This window comes from Orcinus orca, chromosome 13 (genome assembly GCF_937001465.1).
Source record: "Orcinus orca chromosome 13, mOrcOrc1.1, whole genome shotgun sequence".
Taxonomy (NCBI): Eukaryota; Metazoa; Chordata; class Mammalia; order Artiodactyla; family Delphinidae; genus Orcinus; species Orcinus orca.
Genome location: NC_064571.1, coordinates 7,247,535 through 7,266,067, shown reverse-complemented (window position 1 = coordinate 7,266,067; position 18,533 = coordinate 7,247,535). Strand labels below are relative to the sequence as shown.

The 18,533-nt window shown below is 39.8% G+C and overlaps 1 protein-coding gene across 6 annotated transcripts in view; it reads right to left on the bottom strand.

The window, feature by feature from the left end:
- Positions 1–18,533, bottom strand: part of REV1 (REV1 DNA directed polymerase) — an 84,253-nt gene that overhangs the window by 49,249 nt on the left and 16,471 nt on the right. For 5 of the 6 annotated variants that reach the window (XR_004475639.2, XM_033401797.2, XM_049696204.1 and 2 more), the window contains 2 exons: positions 11,156–11,216; positions 9,696–9,822 (listed from right to left, as the gene is read on the bottom strand). The exons of the other annotated variant lie outside the window; for it this stretch is intronic. Coding sequence is in view for 4 of the 5 variants with exons in the window: in XM_033401797.2 (XP_033257688.1) it covers positions 9,696–9,822; positions 11,156–11,206 (178 nt within the window). In the remaining variant the exon portion in view is untranslated. The remainder of the gene's footprint in view (positions 1–9,695; positions 9,823–11,155; positions 11,217–18,533) is intronic. 6 annotated transcript variants of the gene reach the window in all.

Genomic DNA, 18,533 nt, shown 5'->3' with positions numbered 1-18,533 from the left:
GAAAGAGAAATGAAAACAACTTTCAAACAAAATTAATTCAAAATTCATAATTGAAGGTTTTCAGGGGCTAGGGATCACAGAAACTAAACTAGAGCATCATAATGACTTCACATACAATAGTGGAAACTGAACATCTGGCCAGTCAGGAATCTACAGTTTACTTACTTTCTCTCCCTAAGATTAAAGCATTTGCTGATAAACAAAACTGATAAACCTCTAGCCAGACTCATCAAGAATGAAAGAGAGAGGGCTTCCCTGGTGGCGCAGTGGTTGAGAGTCTGCCTGCCGATGCAGGGGACACGGGTTCGTGCCCCACTCCGGGCAGATCCCACATGCCGCGGAGCGGCTAGGCCCGTGAGCCATGGCCGCTGAGCCTGCACGTCCGGAGCCTGTGCTCCGCAACGGGAGAGGCCACAACAGTGAGAGGCCCGCGTACCGCAAAAAAAAGAATAAAAGGGAGAGGGCCCAAATCAATAAAATCAGAAATGAAAAAAGGAGAAGTTACAACCAACACCAGAGAAATACAAAGGATCCTAAGAAACTACTGCGAGCAACTATATGCCAATAAATGGACAACCTAGAAAAAATGGACAAATTCTTAGAAAGGAACAATCTCCCAAGACTGAACCAGGAAGAAATAGAAAATATGAACAGACCAATTACTAGTATTGAAATTGAATCAGTAATTTAAAAACTCCCAACAAGCAGAAGTCCAGGACCAGATGGCTTCTCAGGTGAATTCTACCAAACAATTAAAGAAGAGTTAACACCTATCCTTCTGAAACCACACCAAAAAGTTGCAGAAGAAAAAACACTTCTGAACTCATTTTATGAGGCCACCATCATCCTGATACCAAAACCAGACAAAGGGGACTTCCCCGGTGGCTCAGTGGTTAAGAATCGCCTGCCAATGCAGGGGACACGGGTTCAGGAAGATCCCACATACCGAGGAGCAACTAAGCCTGTGCGCCACAACTACTGAGCCCACGTGCCACAACTACTGAGCCCGTGTGCCACAACTACTGAAGCCCGTGCACCTAGAGCCTGTGCTCTGCAACAAGAGAAGCCAGCTCAATGAGAAGCCCGCACACAGTGACGACGAGTAGTCCCCGCTCGCTGCAACTAGAGAAAGACCGTGCGCAACAACGAAGGCCCAACGCAGCCAAAAAATAGTCAGTAGACACTCTCATTCTAGTAGCACCAATATATATATCAATTTTATTAAAAAACATCCACCTCTTTGTAGAACAAAATAAAACTGTCATTTACTGCTTCATAATCATAAGCAGGTAAAAGGAACTGAGGAAAGAAAATTAACATTAATTTAGCACCTATTCCAGTCATGTACTTTCCATACTTCATCTCACTTAATGCTCACCACTGGTGATTCCAAGATTGGAATTCAACAACAGAGTCTTGGCACCACAAGTTCTCTGTGAGATGATTATAGTCATTTCAATGTTATCCTTACCAAAAACAAAAAACAAGCATGTTCTCGATAATTTGGATAACCATGATTTCATTGCACAGGTTTTGTTCATGAAGGTACTGGTGCTGTCAGGGACTGCTTTAAATGTCATGTGCTAATGAAAAGAACAGAAACCAACTTAAGGTGCAAATGATGCATCTTCATCAAATGAAGACCAAAAATGTCATGGTACAATGTTCAAATGTTGATTATGTAGTGACAGAACAGAAAACATCAGTGGGGGGAAAAGGTCATTAAAAAACACATTTGCTGGATATCCACATGCAAAAGAATGAAGTTGGGCCTTTATCTTATACCATACACAAAAATTAACTCAATGGACTAAAGACCTAAATGTAAGACCTAAAACTATAAAACTCTTAAAACACAGGGGAAAAGCTTCATGACATTGGATTTGGAAATGATTTCTTAGATATGACACCAAAAGCACAGGCAACAAAAAGAAAAACAGATTAAGTTAGACTACATTAAAATTCACAACTTCTGTGCATCAAAGGACACAATAAACAGAAGTAAAAAAGCAACCTGTGGAACTGAAGACAATATTTGCAAATCATCTATCTAATAAGGGGTTAATAGTTAGAATATATAAAGAAGTATTTCAACTCAACAACAACAAAATAACCCAATTTAAAAATGGGCAAAGGACCTGAATACACATTTCTTTAAAGATGATATACATATGGCCAACCAACATATGAAAAGATGCTGGGCTTCCCTGGTGGTGCAGTGGTTGAGGGTCCGCCTGCCGATGCAGGGGACACGGGTTCGTGCCCCGGTCTGGGAGGATCCCATATGCCGCGGAGCGGCTGGGCCCGTGAGTCATGGCTGCTGAGCCTGCGCGTCCGGAGCCTGTGCTCTGCAGCGGGAGAGGCCACAACAGTTAGAGGCCCACGTACCGCAAAAAAAAAAAAAAAAAAAAGAAAAAAAAAAAAAGATGCTCAACATCACTAATCTTGAGAGAAATGCAAATCAAAATCCCAATGGAACATCCTTTTAAACCAAAATTCTTAGCTCCTCAGCATCCTGAATGAGGATTTTATAAAGGAGACCAACTTCAGATAAAAGAGGACTGTAACACGGCAACATTTTCAAGTTTTAATAGATCTAAAAACAGGTTCTAAAATGCATCTTATAGGCTGAACAACATATACACCTTTCTTTTCTATGTTACATGTATCCTTTCTTGACAAAACACAAGATACATCAAAGAACATTGGATCAACAAAAAATAATTTTTACTTAAACTGTATTTCTCACTGAATAGGACTGTGCAATTTTAAAAACTTACAGATATCTTGGAAAGAAAGCTTTGCAAATCTGTAACACTCATGGTCCATAATACTCCTACTGTTAATTTTACAGAACATTCTTCGAGAATATTCTGTATGCAATCAAATTTTAGCATTAACTAAAACCAACCACAGAAAGTAAGAGACAGGCAAGCACAGAAAAGGTAAAAGGCACATAATAAACACTGGACCACGATTTAGGCCTAAAAGCTCCACATGGGAAATTCCACCACAGCAAACGCCATCACATAACATCGGAACAGCCACTGAAGACCACTGTGACGTCTCTGGACACAGCTTATAAAAGAGTTTTGCTCATGTGGTTAAAACACATTCTATAAACAAAGTTTTAAAATCTTGTGCAAAAGCTTTCCTTGATAGATCTCTATTGAGAAAACAGTCATCATGTGTACGGTTTCATCCTGCATGTCCAAAGAACTTGATTAAATCTTGGCTGTGTCACATACATGCTAGAAAGAAGTAAGCCAATGGCTGCTTATACCTCCTTTGGTCTTACAGTAGTTAATAGCTTTCATTATTTCATTTGAGTCTCACAATCCTATAAATTAGAAAGATAATTTAGCATAGTTTACTGATGAGGAAATAGAGGAAAATTAGAGGACTTGTGCACAATCACCTAGCTATTGTGCAGACCCCTTTGTCTTCTGACCCCTGGCCAATACTCTTTCTCCAGCAGCCATGCCTACTCTCTCTTCCCCTCTTCTCCCTAAGTACAGCAGACTTACAAAATTCGACTAAAAGCCACATACACTCAACCAAGTAAAAAGCAAAGAAACGTCTCAAAAGCCTAAATAACACATTTTTGAGTACCTAACAGGTGCAAGTACCTATCAGACACAGGCAAAATTACAGGGGGTGGTAGAAATTAATACAGTAAGTCTCTCCCATGTAGGAGGTTAAATTCCTACATCCCTGGATTCACACCATCAGTCTCACAGGAAATAGGAGGAGATGCTATGTATATATTCGTAGAAAATAATTCCTGGAAGGTATCCATTTCAAAAAATTAGATTAGAGCATTAAATGGACTCTTTTCCTAACTCACCATATTCACATGCTCAGAAAATTATCAATGTTAAGGTTACGTTTTCAAACAAATCCCTACCACTTCAGATATAAGTCTGTTATACTTGTATATCCCCTTGTTTCATTTTGCAAATCATACGCAAGCCTGCCCTGCTTTTCCACAAACTTCAGCAGTGCCAACGTCACCAGACCTGGTCTCTTATCCACCTACTGAAAAAGCAGAAATTACCAGAACGCCTCTTTCCATATTCACTGTCCTGATCCAACTCCACAGAAGAGCAATTACCGCTCCCTAGATTTGAAGCACTAGCTCACTCGGAGAGCTTTCATCAAAATAAACATGCCCAGGGCCTATTTCCCAGAGATTACAATTCAGTAAGCCTAGAGTGTGGCCCATTTCTTATTTAAAAACTACCCATTTGGGCTTCCCTGGTGGCGCAGTGGCTGAGAGTCTGCCTGCCGATGCAAGGGACACGGGTTCGTGCCCCGGTCCGGGAGGATCCCACATGCCGCAGCGGCTGGGCCCGTGAGCCATGGCCGCTGAGCCTGCGCGTCCGGAGCCTGTGCTCCGCAACGGGAGAGGCCACAACCGTGAGAGGCCCGCGTACCGAAAAAAAAAAAAACAACAAAAAACTACCCATTTAAGAAAACTGAGTTGAATTAGTGTATGAGTGAACACATTTTAACATTCAAACATCAAACACATTTTGTGTTTAATGTACAAACACAGAACTCTGTTATTCATTTGTAGGCTCAACTAACATTTATTGAGAATCTTACAATGTGCCGGGCAGGCTTCTAGGCCCTGGCACTCTCGGCTGTGCTCCACAGCACTTTTATTTCACTGCGCTGACAGAAAGTAAGTCAGATAAATACCAGTTCAGGAGAAAATAAATTCTATGAAGAGAAATGAAGCTGGATAAGGGATTAGAAAACAACTGGGGGGCAAGATACATGTATTTTACATAAGGCTGGTCAGGGAAAGTCTCCTGGAGAAGGCAACATCTGACAGAGCTCCGAGGGATGAAGCCCTGGAGGAGGAGCTAATGGAGGCCCCACAGTGTTCTCTCTGATCCACATCCGGCCAGTGTCACCACACACAACGGGCTTTCGGACTCCCCCAAACTCAGCACATAAGTAAGACCTGGCAATACAAGACAAAACTCAGGTGTCAAAAGTAAATGTTTCTAGCAATAATGCTATGAAATGTATATTCTGTGGACCAGTTTAAGGAAGGAGGCAAATCTAATTTAACTGGGTCTTAATGGATGAATATGACTCCAGTTCACAGAAGTGAGGGAAGCAAGAGCACAAACAGCAGCACAGGAAAGAGGAAGTACAAAGACAAATCTCAAATATCAGAATAATCCTGTTGACCAAAATTAGAGAATATAAAGGTGAAAATGGAGGTCAGGGTTAGGACAAGAACGCCCTTACCCATTTTCGTCTAAAAAACACCTTATTTATCCAAGACCAGTTCAAAAAGTCAGTTCTTCTATGAAGTAATCACTCTAACCCTCAAAGGTAATTACTTCTATGTTGCCACCCACTTGGCTCTGTTCACGTCTAATGCCCAGAGATTACTTTTTTGTCACAAAATCCACATTCTCCATCACTGTCATCTCTGTTCAAACATAGTACCTAACACGCAAGCAGCATACAAAATATATTCGTTGAATTAATTAACACAGAGTAAAATGGGATGAAAGGTCCAAAGATTGGAAAACTTAACAGAGTAAAGATGTCAATTCTCCCTAAATTGAGATAGAGGATTAATTTACTTCCTATCAAAATTTCAGCAAGGTATCTATTTTGTAGACACAGAAAAGCTTCTTCTAAAATTTATGTGGAAAAGCACAGGTCCTAGAAAATAGCTAAAACAACCTTTCCAAAGAAGAATAAAATGGCAATCATCACTGTACCCAGTATTATGGCTTACTATATAGTACAGAGGTACAGTAATCAAGACCATGTGGTACTGGTGAAAAGACAGATACATATGTCAATGGAATAGAACATGGAACCCAGAAACATACCCACCCAAATATGCCCAACTGATTTTTGGGCAAAGTACACAAGTAATCCAATGCAGGAAGAATGGCCTTCTCAACAAATGGTGCTAGCAAATGGATATCCACAGGCCACAAACAACAAACAAAAATATTCTAATGGACCATGAACTTAAAAATTAAACATAAACTTATAAAATTTTTAGAAAAAATAGGAGAAAATCTTTGGGATCTAGTACTAAGCAAAGACTTTTGACTTGAAAGCACAATCCATAAAAGGAAAGGCTGATAAACTGGACCCCAACAAAATTAAAAACTTCTGTTCTGCAAAAGACCATGTGAAGAGGGTGAAAGGCAAACCACAGACTGGGAGATAATATCTGCAAACCACGTATCTGACAAGGAGTAGTATCTAGAATTATATAAAGAACCCTCGAAATTCAACAGTAAAAAACCAAACAATCCAATTGGAAAACAGGCAAAGGACATGTACAGACATTTCACTGAAGAGGATCTACAGGTGGCAAATAAATACAGGAAAGGATATTCAACATCTTTAGCCATCAGGCAAATGCAAATTAAAACCGCCAGGAGATACCACTACACATGTATTAGAATACCTAAATTAAAACAAACAAAAAACCCAACCTGTCTGTACAAAATGCTGGTGGGGATGTGGAGCGACTGGAATACAAATTAAAACCACAAAGAGATATTACTACATACCTATTAAATTTTTAAAATAAAAATCACTAAATGCTAGCAAGGACACAGAAACTGGATCACTCATAAATTGCTAGCGGGAATGTAAATAGTACAGCCACTGGGAAACAGTTTTGCAGTTTCTTAGAAAAAAACGAAACATGGAACTACTATATAACCCAGCAATTGCACTCTTTATGTTCACACAAAAACCTGTACACACGTGTTCACAGCCAAAAAGAGGAAATAACCCAGAAGTTCTTAAATGGGTGAACAGTTCAACTGTGGAACATCCATACCATGGAATAAAAATGAAAAACTACTGATACACACAACAACTTGGATGACTCTCCAGTGTATTATGCTGAGTAAAAAAGCCAATCCCAGAAGGTTATATACTGTATCTTCTATTTACGTAACATTCTTGAAATGAAAAAAGTAGAGGAATGGAGGCCAGACTAGTAGCTGCCAGGCTGAGAGCAGAAGGGGAGTCGGTATGGCTCCACAAGGGAGGCAGGAAGGATCCTTGTGTGAAAAGGTTCTGTGTCTTGACCGTATCAATGTCGGTTTCCTGGTTGATACAGCACCATCTTCTAGAGCAGCGGTCCCCAACCTTTCTGGCATCAGGGACTGGTTTTGTGGAAGACGGTTTTTCCACGGAGGGGTGGGCTGGGGGGTGGTCCGGGCGGTAACGCGAGCAATGGGGAGCGGCAGATGAAGCTTCGCTCGCGCACCAGCCACTCACCTCCTGCTGTGCCGGTTCCTAACAGGCTGCGGACGGGTTATCGGTCTGCGGCCCCGGAAGTTGGGGACCCCCGCTCTATAAGATGTTACATTGGGGGAAACTGGGCAAAGGTTCATGGTCTCTATTTTTTCTGCATGTGGTTCTACAGTCAAAATTTTTTTTTAATTAAAAATTAATTAGAAGGCAAAGAAGTTATTAACCTTCGAAAGGAAAAGATGCTGTTTGGGAGAAAAAGAGAGATGAGAGAATGGGTTAACAGAGGCAGAGTAGCCAGAAGATGGGGGAATCTTATCTCTAAACTCAAGTTCAAAGTTAACTGTGTTGGAAGGGATGTGGGTTACCAAAGAGAAGTTCAGATGGCAGAACTAGGAGCTTTAAAGGAATTAAGAAAACTTGGAACATCAGTTAAAGTCTATGGGGAGCACGAGTAAGAACCAACAACAACACAGGATTCCCCACCTGTCTCCCTGCATCTAAAGCACTATTCTTTTCATGCTGATTTATCACAGAGACTGTTAGATTCTGTTTTATCTATAAAGCTTCAAAAGTAGTCACTAAAAGTGAAAATTTTTCTAAAAAATTGTACCACCACAACTTGCATGTCCCTATGAAATTCAACATAAAGGAACTTTACTTAAAGAATTACAATGTAATCCTAACAATAACAAGAATAAAAATTAATATTATCTCTACCTTAAAGAAAAGGATAGGGATAATAATAGGTCCAAAAGAGAAAATGTCTTACAGTCACATAAAAATTAGTGATGAAAGTAAATTAGAATTCCAGATTCTCAACCATGGTAATGATTACTACAATATTCATTTTTTTCTCCCTCACACAAAGAATCTATTTTTCTTCCTCTTATGTAAATAAGGGTGCCCTCGAAAACTGGGGACTTCCGAAACTTGCTGATGTAACAAGCAATGTTTATTTCTTAACACCTTTAATCTTTTATCATGCATCTCAGGAAGGTCTGTGGAGCTTGAACGTTCTAAGATGCCTAAGTAGAAAAGGTGCATGTGAATTTTCCCAAAGTTGCACCACCATTCGTTTTAAGATAACATTCTTAGACTAAATTGTCAATCACACCTGCTAAAACTCAACCAGGCAACTGTATCAGCCAAATTAAAACTTAACTTTAATCAACAAGTACCCCCTGAGTGGTTATACCCATCACTGTAGAGGCACCAAGGACACAACAGTAATGAAAATGTGGAAATGAAGCTCTTGCTCTTGTCTAGTAAACAGGCAACTACAATAAGATGTAATAAATGCCAAGATGTGAATAAATACAAGGAGCCAGAGCCCCACAGAACCTTGAGAAGCCACCCCCACCAGTAGCAAGACAATCAGACAACCGAGGGGGAGTGCTAAACGGAGACCCTAAAAACGAGCGGGTATCAGCCGACTGAGAAGTGGGGAGGAAATACCGTTAACCGACCAACACAAATATTTATAGCCATTCACCTCAAAAAACACAAGAAAATGATCTTAAGAGGAGAGGAATCCTCAAGAGAATAAAAAGAAAACTTTGGCAGTAAAATCTGACAGCCAACAGACAAGTGGTAACTGACGGGGCAGATCAGAGAAAGATAAGATCTGAAAGATGAGCTGGCTGTGTGGAGACCCAGAAGACACTGCTTGGTGCCAGTGAAACCAAGAGAAACTCGTGAAAACAGAGGCACTGGGCACCTCCAAGAGTGGGCTTGTGGACAGGTTGTAAAACAGGAAGCTCACGGCTGAAACTGTGAATTAGAATTCCAGAACTCCTCTCCAACTCACAATGAAACACGATCCTGTCCCTTCCAGATACTGGACTCGATGACAACAGGCACAGCAGGAGGGGAGAAGGGATGGAGAGGAGGAAAGAACACAGCAGGGAGATTAAATGGCACTCTACTCCCTAAACAGTGAGATTCCTGGCCCTCTCCTTCCCTCCTGGCAACCAGGATGCCAGCAGCTGGGTTTACACCCTTCTCTAGGCAAGAGTCTGGGAAATCTGACACACACACTCCACCCCCTCCTCCACCAGCCCAAAAGGACCTCTGGATAATTACAGCTGAAGATTCACCAATGAAGTGGCCCTACCAGATCCCCCTCTTTGAAGCTCACAGTTGACAAGCCCCATACGTGTAACGAGTTGTTTAAGCAGGAGGATCCTAATTTTTCATTTTAAAACTCACTTGACTTTAAAAAACTATCTGCTTTGTTAAAATTTAAAATAAGACAATGGCAGGCACAGGAGGAGGGAAAGGAAACATGAAGGAGGGGTATCTAAGCAGAGGGTTTTACTTTTACCTTTTTTATATACAAAATAAATAATTAAAAACAGAATTTAAAACAAATCGCTCCCAATCCTAATAAAAGTACATGCCAAAATGGGGTACCTAAAAGGTAAAGAGTACTCAACCTGTATATCCATTAACATAGATGGCGACGCCACTAAAAATTGTAGATGAAGCTCCGTCCTTCTGTATAGCAGCATCTGATCGAAACTGTTGCTCCAGTTTCTGGACCTTGGCAGCCATATACCCACCCTAGAATTAAAGAAAAGGTAAGCTAATCACAAAAGTTTTATTTTTCTTCCCACCCTCCCCTTTTTAGAAAGAAATTTATATTAAAAAAAAAATAATAAAAAGGCCTTACTCTGTGCTAGTAACCAAGGTATAAGGATGACATAAGGTATAATGATAAACATGAACCATAATGCAAGGCAATAAAACAGGCAGGTCAAGGGAGAGTTTTTCCCTCTGTCAACTCAATGTTTAATAATTCTATCACATTGTTACAATGGTAAAAGTTCCGTTAAAAGAGGGAAAAGGTAAGTCAAGGTTAATAAGTGTAATGCCACAAAATATTGTTCTTATCTACAAAATCAAGCAAAAGTTATACCAAAGCTTAAATCAATTAAAAATTTGACAAGTGGTCAGTAAGAATATATTTTGACTGGCTTCCACTATCTTCTGTGTATGTGAAGCTTAAGATTAATAAATTCAAGTAAAATGAAGCAGTTTGACAAACCAGTAAAGGCTTCCATACATGTAGATAAGAATACAATAAGTGATTCAGTGGCTAAATTCTGGATCTAATCAATCTATCTGGTAGTACTACTAATATTCATAACACCAACCTCAAAAAGAATATAAAAACATTATTATTTTTGCTAAAGACCTTGACAAATCTATGAATTCAGCCACACCTTTCTTGAACGTCGAAATAATTAAGGTTAATCGATTAAGACTATCAATTTTACTTTATCAATAAGGTTTTTAGAATAAAGCTGTAGGTGTCTAGAAGTGGTATATATTTTTTTCCAAAATGGAAATGACTTCATTGTTTTTGATTACTCAAATATTACATGCTGTCAAAATTTTAAGAAAATTTAAATTAGCTATGATCCCATTCATTGCTAACATTTTGGGATCTTACTTTCAAAGTTATTTCTGTGCCTCAGAACACAGAGGTTTTACACAAATAGGATCATATGTAATAACAGTCCTTTATAATACACCCTTTTAGTTAAGGCCATCTTGCCAGCTTAAGAAATATACAGCTAAATGATGGGTGTACACTGTTCCACGGTATAGAGATAATCCCCTATTACTGGATATCTACGTTTTAATGTTTTTCAGTATTATTAACAATGCTGCAATAAAATTATCATACAATAAATTCTGTGCACCAGAACATTTATTTCCTCAGGACAAAATTTCTCAAAGTTTAAGCTTTCAATACACTGTGAAAACACAGAGTTGGTGTCTAAAGTGATTTACAATTTAGAAAATGCCTTCAACCACATTATAAACTAAAAGAAGAATGAAAAATACCTAGACAGTTCAATATAATTATTTTTATTCTTTTAAAACACACCCATTTTTCCCAGTCATCCTCAGCTCGCTTCCTCCATCCACCTCGTCTCATGGTGGAGCTTCTGTATTAGGGGAAGAAAGAAATATATCAATTTCGTGACAAAAGGTACTACTAATTGATATCTTATTTCAACATCAAGAAAAATGAGAAATTAAAATAAATTCAAATGTTCAATTCATAAAAGTTCAAAATATCATACTGAGGAAACTTTTTCCAAAGCATATCATTCTCTGGCTTCACAAGTGAAATTTGTTCCCCCCAGAACTCCTTACAGCTAAGTATCAGGTTTTAATTATAACTATTTTAAATTTTAATTATAACAGGAAAAACTTTTATGCATTTCTGGCCATCAATCCTAACACCATCTTACGTAAAACATCACCAAATCCAACTAACATACTGTGCTTACTTAACATTAATGTTAATGGAACCTAAGAAAACATTTTCCTTCATGCACTGCCCTATAATATGGCTCTTAAATTCTGTCTTTGCTATCACATACTGCACACTTAAGAGTACAGTCATAGTGTAATTCATCTATTATGCAAAAATCCTAAAAGAAGTCAATCAAAGCAACTAGGGGACATGATGCAGAAAGACTATCACCAATAATAAATTGGTAACTCTGGCATTCTCCTTAAGGCAACACATGACCAACTATACCATGAAGCCACCAAAATGGCTCATCTCAAGTGTCAGCTGGCTTAGTGGTGAACAAGGTATAAATCAAAGCAGGCATTATATGAAATTCCTTGTGAAGTCAAATTCTTCTAACCCAAATGGCTACATCTTGGGACATGGCTGCATTATTCTTCACAAAATTAATATGATCTCCAATTAAGTATTTTTCTTCTAATAATTATATAGGTTAATATCAAAGGGTTACCATACACCACTGGAGAAGGCTTATACGTTATCCAAGATAAACTGGCTTTGATATGCTTTAAAAAAATCTTTTATTGAATAACATCTTAAGATAGCCACACTTTATCCACACACATCAGCAGATATTTTCTTTCAAATATTTCTATTCTTAGTATATACAGGATTTATAATTTCTCCTTGCTGACTTTATATTAACTATGAATTTTTACTGTCTACTCTTAATAGGTGACTGAAAGACATGCAGAGAGAGTCAGAGTTGAGTCCAACAGAGAGACAAGGGGCAGGTGGAAAGGGCTGAGAACAGGAGGCAAAGTGATTAACCCTGATCAGGTGCTGTGGATGCTGGCGGAGAGAAGGGCTGCTTTGCTTTGTTTTGCCTTTTTAAGTTTGACGAAGGTAAGGGCATGGCTACCCAATGTGTTCACCCTGAGTCCCAGGACTGCCATCAGTGCTGTTCAATACTTCTTCTGTTTTCAAGAGGCTCACTTTGTCCAGTTCCTCAAGACCTCTCCCTTATCTTAAAGGAGTCTGGGAAATGTGTTAACACACAGTTCTTGACTTCAGTATAAACTATGACTCTGCACATCTGCTCTTACAAGTAAAGAGTGTGGGTATTCTGGCCACTGTACATTAAGAATGCACACTCACGGGCTTCCCTGGTGGCGCAGTGGTTGAGAGTCCGCCTGCAGATGCGGGGGACACGGGTTCGTGCCCCGGTCCAGGAAGATCCCACATGCCGCGGAGCGGCTGGGCCCGTGAGCCATGGCCGCTGAGCCTGCGCGTCCGGAGCCTGTGCTCCTCAACGGGAGAGGCCACAACAGTGAGAGGCCCGCGTACAGCAAAAAAAAAAAAAAAAAAAAAAAAGAATGCACACTCACAAAAATTATCTGCAACTATTAATCTGCTAAATGAACATAAATTAAAGAACAAAATACATTTAAAAAGTTTAATTCATCTGGCCATCTACTTAAAAGCCTCATTTATTTAAGATCTACCAGGTACCTATTGCAAAAGGCCAATATGAAAATCTTTATCCATAGTTTAATGAGGGTAGACCAGTATGAAACAAAATCATTTTTTAAAAAAAGTTTTAAAGGTTCTTCCCCCTTCCAAAGTAAAAGAGCTATCCCAGCCAAATGTTTAAAGTTTTGAAAAGTGAAAGGAATGAAGGACTGAAGATGTAATTTCATCCAATTTCAAAGAATATAATTTGACCTATGTACAGCAAACTCCTATTGGTGCAGGATTCAATTACGATCAAGAAAAGGAAAAAAGAAATAAACATATTTCATTTTACACATTCAAATTCTACTTTTGAGAAAATCCCATAACAAACAGTGAACTAGGTAATTTGGACCTACCCTCCCGCTGAGGAGGAGGAAAGCTAGACAAAACATAGTTTTAAAAAACTGCCTCAAGACACAGAAGGCCTAGCAAACGATGAAAAATCACTGAGCCAAGATTCAGCAGATGACAGAGGAGACCTGCCACCTCACATCATCTCCCCAAACTGGGAGACCCTTTCCCTCTGAGAAATCTGGCAATTCTCAAGGAGTGGCTGAGAACAAACACAGAGCTAAGGCAACGACAGCTAGGGCTCTCTTCCTAGGACACAGCTCTCACACCTGGGCGTAGGACCCCAGGATCAGAGTAAACTGGAGGCAGGCCGACCAGAGTATCCTGCCCCAGGTCATCTCAGTCTCCGAAAGCAGATCCAGGTGACCCCAGGCTGCCCCATGAGTGCCCCATGGCACCTGGCAGAAGGAAATGTGGATCCTCTGAGGATGAGACAACTTCCTAAACTTCATATATTTCTACAAATGAGTTTGCAAATATAGTATCTAGTACACAAATAAAAATCACCAGGCACACAAAGAAAGATCACATGAACCAACAGAAAAAAGAAACAACAACAGACAGACCTACAGAGACTCCAGATACGGAATTTAAGGTAGACTTTAAATTAATCAAGCTTACCCTGGCTCAAAGAGGGAAAAGACAAATTTCAGTATATCAGTAAAGAACTGGAAAATATTAGAAATAACTAAACGGTGACTCTAGAATTGAAAGATACAATATTAGAAATTAAGAACTTAATAAATAGATAAAACCAAAAAAAACCAAAAAACAAATAAAAGCATAACTGGGGGCTTCCCTGGTTGAGTGGCTGAGAGGCCGCCTGCCGATGCAGGGGACACGGGTTCGTGCCCTGGTCCAGGAAGATCCCACATGCCGCAGAGCGGCTGGGCCCATGAGTCATGGCCACTGAGCCTGCGCATCTGGAGCCTGTGCTCCGCAACAGGAGAGGCCACAACAGTGAGAGGTCCACGTACCGCAAAAAAAAAAAAAAAACATAACTGGAATAAGTCAGAAGAAAATGTCCAGATAAATCACAAAAGGATGGAGAATATGGATGGGAGAAGAGACACCGGGGATACACGAGAAAGACTAATTTAAATAAACTGGAGGGAAAAAGGAGAAAAACAGAAGTTATATTTAAAGAAATAATGACTAAAACAGTCTAAAACTGATTAAAGATATCAAGCCACAAATTCAAGAAGCCCAATGAGCCCCAAACAGGAAAAAATAGAATCTATATCTAGACATATAATAGTAAAACTATGAAAAACTGAAGACAGAAAAAAAAATCTTAAAAGCTGCCATGGGTAGGAAAATCAGAGATTCCATCAAAATACTCAAAGGAGCAGCAATTAAACAGACAGCTGTCTTTTCAACAGAAACAACAGAGCCAGAAGACAACAGTGCTGAAAGAATATGATTACTAACTTAGAATTCTAAACCCAGAGAAATATTCAATCAAGAAAGATGAAATAAAGGCACTTTCAGGCAAATAAAAAGAGGTTAATGCCACCAGCAAACTTGTCTAAAGGAAATTCTAAAGGATATCCCTTAGATAGAAGGAAAATTCTCTTGGATGAACCATCAAAAATACAGAAAAAAAACCCAACAAGGTAAACAATAAACATCTGGATAAATCAATGTTAAAAACGGACTGAATAAAACTACAATGACAATCAATCTGTTATTGTTTGTAGCATAATACACAGCATACGTGAATCAAAAGATTATGAATAAAAGACTAGGGGTGAGGGATTTATTTCTAATCCAGGCTCTGCCTCTAACTAGCTTCATTAATCTCTGGTAAATCTCCATCTCTCTGAGTCTCAATTACTATCTTTTTTTTTTTTTTTTTTGCGGTACGCGGGCCTCTCACTGCTGTGGCCTCTCCCGTTGCGGATCACAGGCTCTGGACGCGAAGGCTCAACGGCCATGGCTCACGGGCCCAGCCTCTCCGCGGCATGTGGGATCTTCCCGGACCGGGGCATGAACCCGTGTTCCCTGCATCCGCAGGCGGACTCTCAACCACTGCGCCACCAGGGAAGCCCTCAATTACTATCTTATCCGGCTCTCTCACTATCAGACATTTGGGTAGTTGACTACTAGAGTTGCCCTTGGTGCTCTACACAAGACATACTGAAGAACTATTTTCAGAAACTAAACATAAAAAATTAAAACTACTATATTCACATACTTTAGTAATGTACTTCAATTTCAGAAATTTGATTATGTAACAACTTTGATGTTCTACATGTTTATTTATATTTTTAAAAATTTATCCCAGAGAAGATTTAAGGCAGCTTGTCCTATCAAATCCATTTAAATAATCTATATGTAGATTAAGATGGCCTATGACAATGGATTAGGGGTAAAAACCTAACTGTAAAACTGGTCTTTGCTGAATATTAGGAGTAGCAATTCATCAGCCCTGTCACTGCTGGATGACATCAGTTGTGTAACTTTCTTCTGTCCAACAGCAGATGCTAGATAGTTCAGTTAGGGTTAGGGTTACAACCATAACCCCACACAATGTTCCGAATTACAATGTGTCCTCTTGACTAACCCTGCTCACTAAAAAGAGAATGCCCTTTAACAACAGCCATCCAATTATCAAGCCAGACTTGCAAATAAAAATTGCCTTCTAGTTTTCAGATGAAACTCTTGCAGACTGGGTTCCCAGTCTAGTTCCACAGTGCGAGATGGCCTTGAGGAAAGTGATAAACATTTCAGAGACGGTAATTCATAACCTAAGATAACCTACTAACCTCGTCTTATCCAAGCATTAATGTAGAAGCCAATTTCTGGGTTTTTAAAAATTAGTTTAAAAAAATGAATAAATGAATTCATGTATGCAAAAGTACCCTGATTCCTACTAGTATTTAGGGTAGTCCCTGAATAAACATTAGCTACTACTATACAAATCTACCTTGCTAGGCCACAGAGTGAAAATCAAATGAGACCACCTATGTGGAAACCGTTTGAAGACTATAAAATACAAACGTTGTTATTTTAAATAAGCTACCTCTGGTCTACAACACAATAGATTCAGTGACTCAAGACCTGGGCTCTAATGCCAGCCCAACTGTGCTGCCTGGCTACATGACCTGGGATGAGTCCAAAAGCACCGTGGACTCCTCAGCTACAAAACAAAGTCTGCTTAGTGCTCCTCGGAATCCCACGGGCTGTGAACTGTAGTCAGGGTGGATGTGCGGGAGGAAACAAGAGTTGGGGGTAAAAACAGCAAGCAGGGACGGTTCCACTCCCTAAACCCACTGCAACTTTAGCAACCCTCCTTTTATAAGTTTCAGATTACTTGGGGTCTGATTAAGGTAGTCTTAAAAGAAAAAGCTCAAATTGAAAAAGACTGAGGGACTTCCCGGGCGGTCCAGTGGTTAAGAATCGTCTTGCAATGCAGGGGACGACGGTTCAATCCCTGGTCAGGGAACTAAGATCCCACATGCCGTGGGGCAACTAGAGAGCCCGTGCAACGCAACTACTGAGCCCACGCGCTCTGGAGCCCGCGCGCTGCAACTAAAGATGCTGTGTGCTGCAACTAAGACCCGATGCAGCCATAAATTAATTAATTAAAAAAAAAAAGACTGAAACCAAAACTAATGAACTAAAAACTAAGTCTAAAGACTTCGGCTCTGTTCTGTGTTCCTATATGTGACTCTACAAAATGTGCTGGATATGTCCCAGCCCTTGAAAGGTACTAAGCTAAACGCACCTATACCTATTAGGCCTCAAGTAATGAAATTAGAAAGACACCACATGAGAGGCATCATTGCAGTCCCACCCCGCCCCCCCATGTCTACACAGAACAGCAGCTGCCAGAGGAGACAAGTGCAAGGCAAACAGGAGAGCAGCTCTGTGAGCCCAGGGGCCCTGGGTGCCCACAATGCAAAAGATTTCCTGACTCTCTCATGCTCTCCACAGGGATGTTCAAAATGCTATGAAGAGTGCCAGGAAGATCCTGCTTACTAAAAACTATATGGAAATTATTGATGCACACTTTCCCACAACTCAATTTCATATTTGCTGGCACGCACTGTCACCAGTTCACTCTGGACTTCCAATGTGCATCTTAAGAGGTTAGTCAAATCCCACTAAAAAGAACTTCATTCTGTCTTCTTTACTATGATTACTGGTAGATTTTAATATCTCCCCACAGAATGATACTAATCACCAAGAGAAATCATTTTCATGCTAAAGTCCTATTTATCTATTTGTAATAGAATTATTAACATTGTAAGGTTCTGAACAGTTCATCACACACCAGAAAAATTCCCACTACATACCCAGAAAATGCCCAAATACATATTCGTCAGTGTTAATCTGTTGCTTTCATATTCATAACTCTCAAGTATATTGACTATTAATTAAGTAATGAAAGTGAGTGGCTTTTATTCAGTCTCATTAATCTAGTCATATGTACATGTATGGGTTTATCTTATCTTCATTTAACAGTTACTTAAGAAATAGTTGCTGACTGTTGGTGGGAATGTAAATTGATACAGCCACTATGCAGAAGAGTATGGAGGTTCCTTAAAAAACTGAAAATAGAACTACCATATGACCCAGCAATCCCACTACTGGGCATATACCCTGAGAAAACCATAACTGAAAAAGATACATGCACCCCAATGTTCACTGCAGCTCTATTTACAACAGCCAGGACATGGAAGCAACCTAAGTGTCCATCGACAAATGAATGGATAAAGAACATGCAGCACATATATACAATGGAATATTACTCAGCCATAAAAAGAAACGAAATTGAGTTATTTGTAGTGAGGTGGGTGGACCTAGAGTCTGTCATAGAGTGAAGTAAGTCAGAAAGAGAAAAACAAATACCATATGCTAACAACTATATATGGAATCTAAAAAAAAAAAAGGTTCTGAAGAACCTAGAGGCAGGACAGGAATAAAGATGCAGACGTAGAGAATGGACTTGAGGACACGGGGAGGGGGAAGGGCAAGCTGGGACGAAGTGAGAGAGTGGCATGGACATATATACACCACCAAATGTAAAACAGATAGCTAGTGGGAAGCAGCTGCATAGCCCAGGGAGATCAGCTCAGTGCTTTGTGACCACCTAGAGGGGTGGGATAGGGAGGGTGGGAGGGAGATGCAA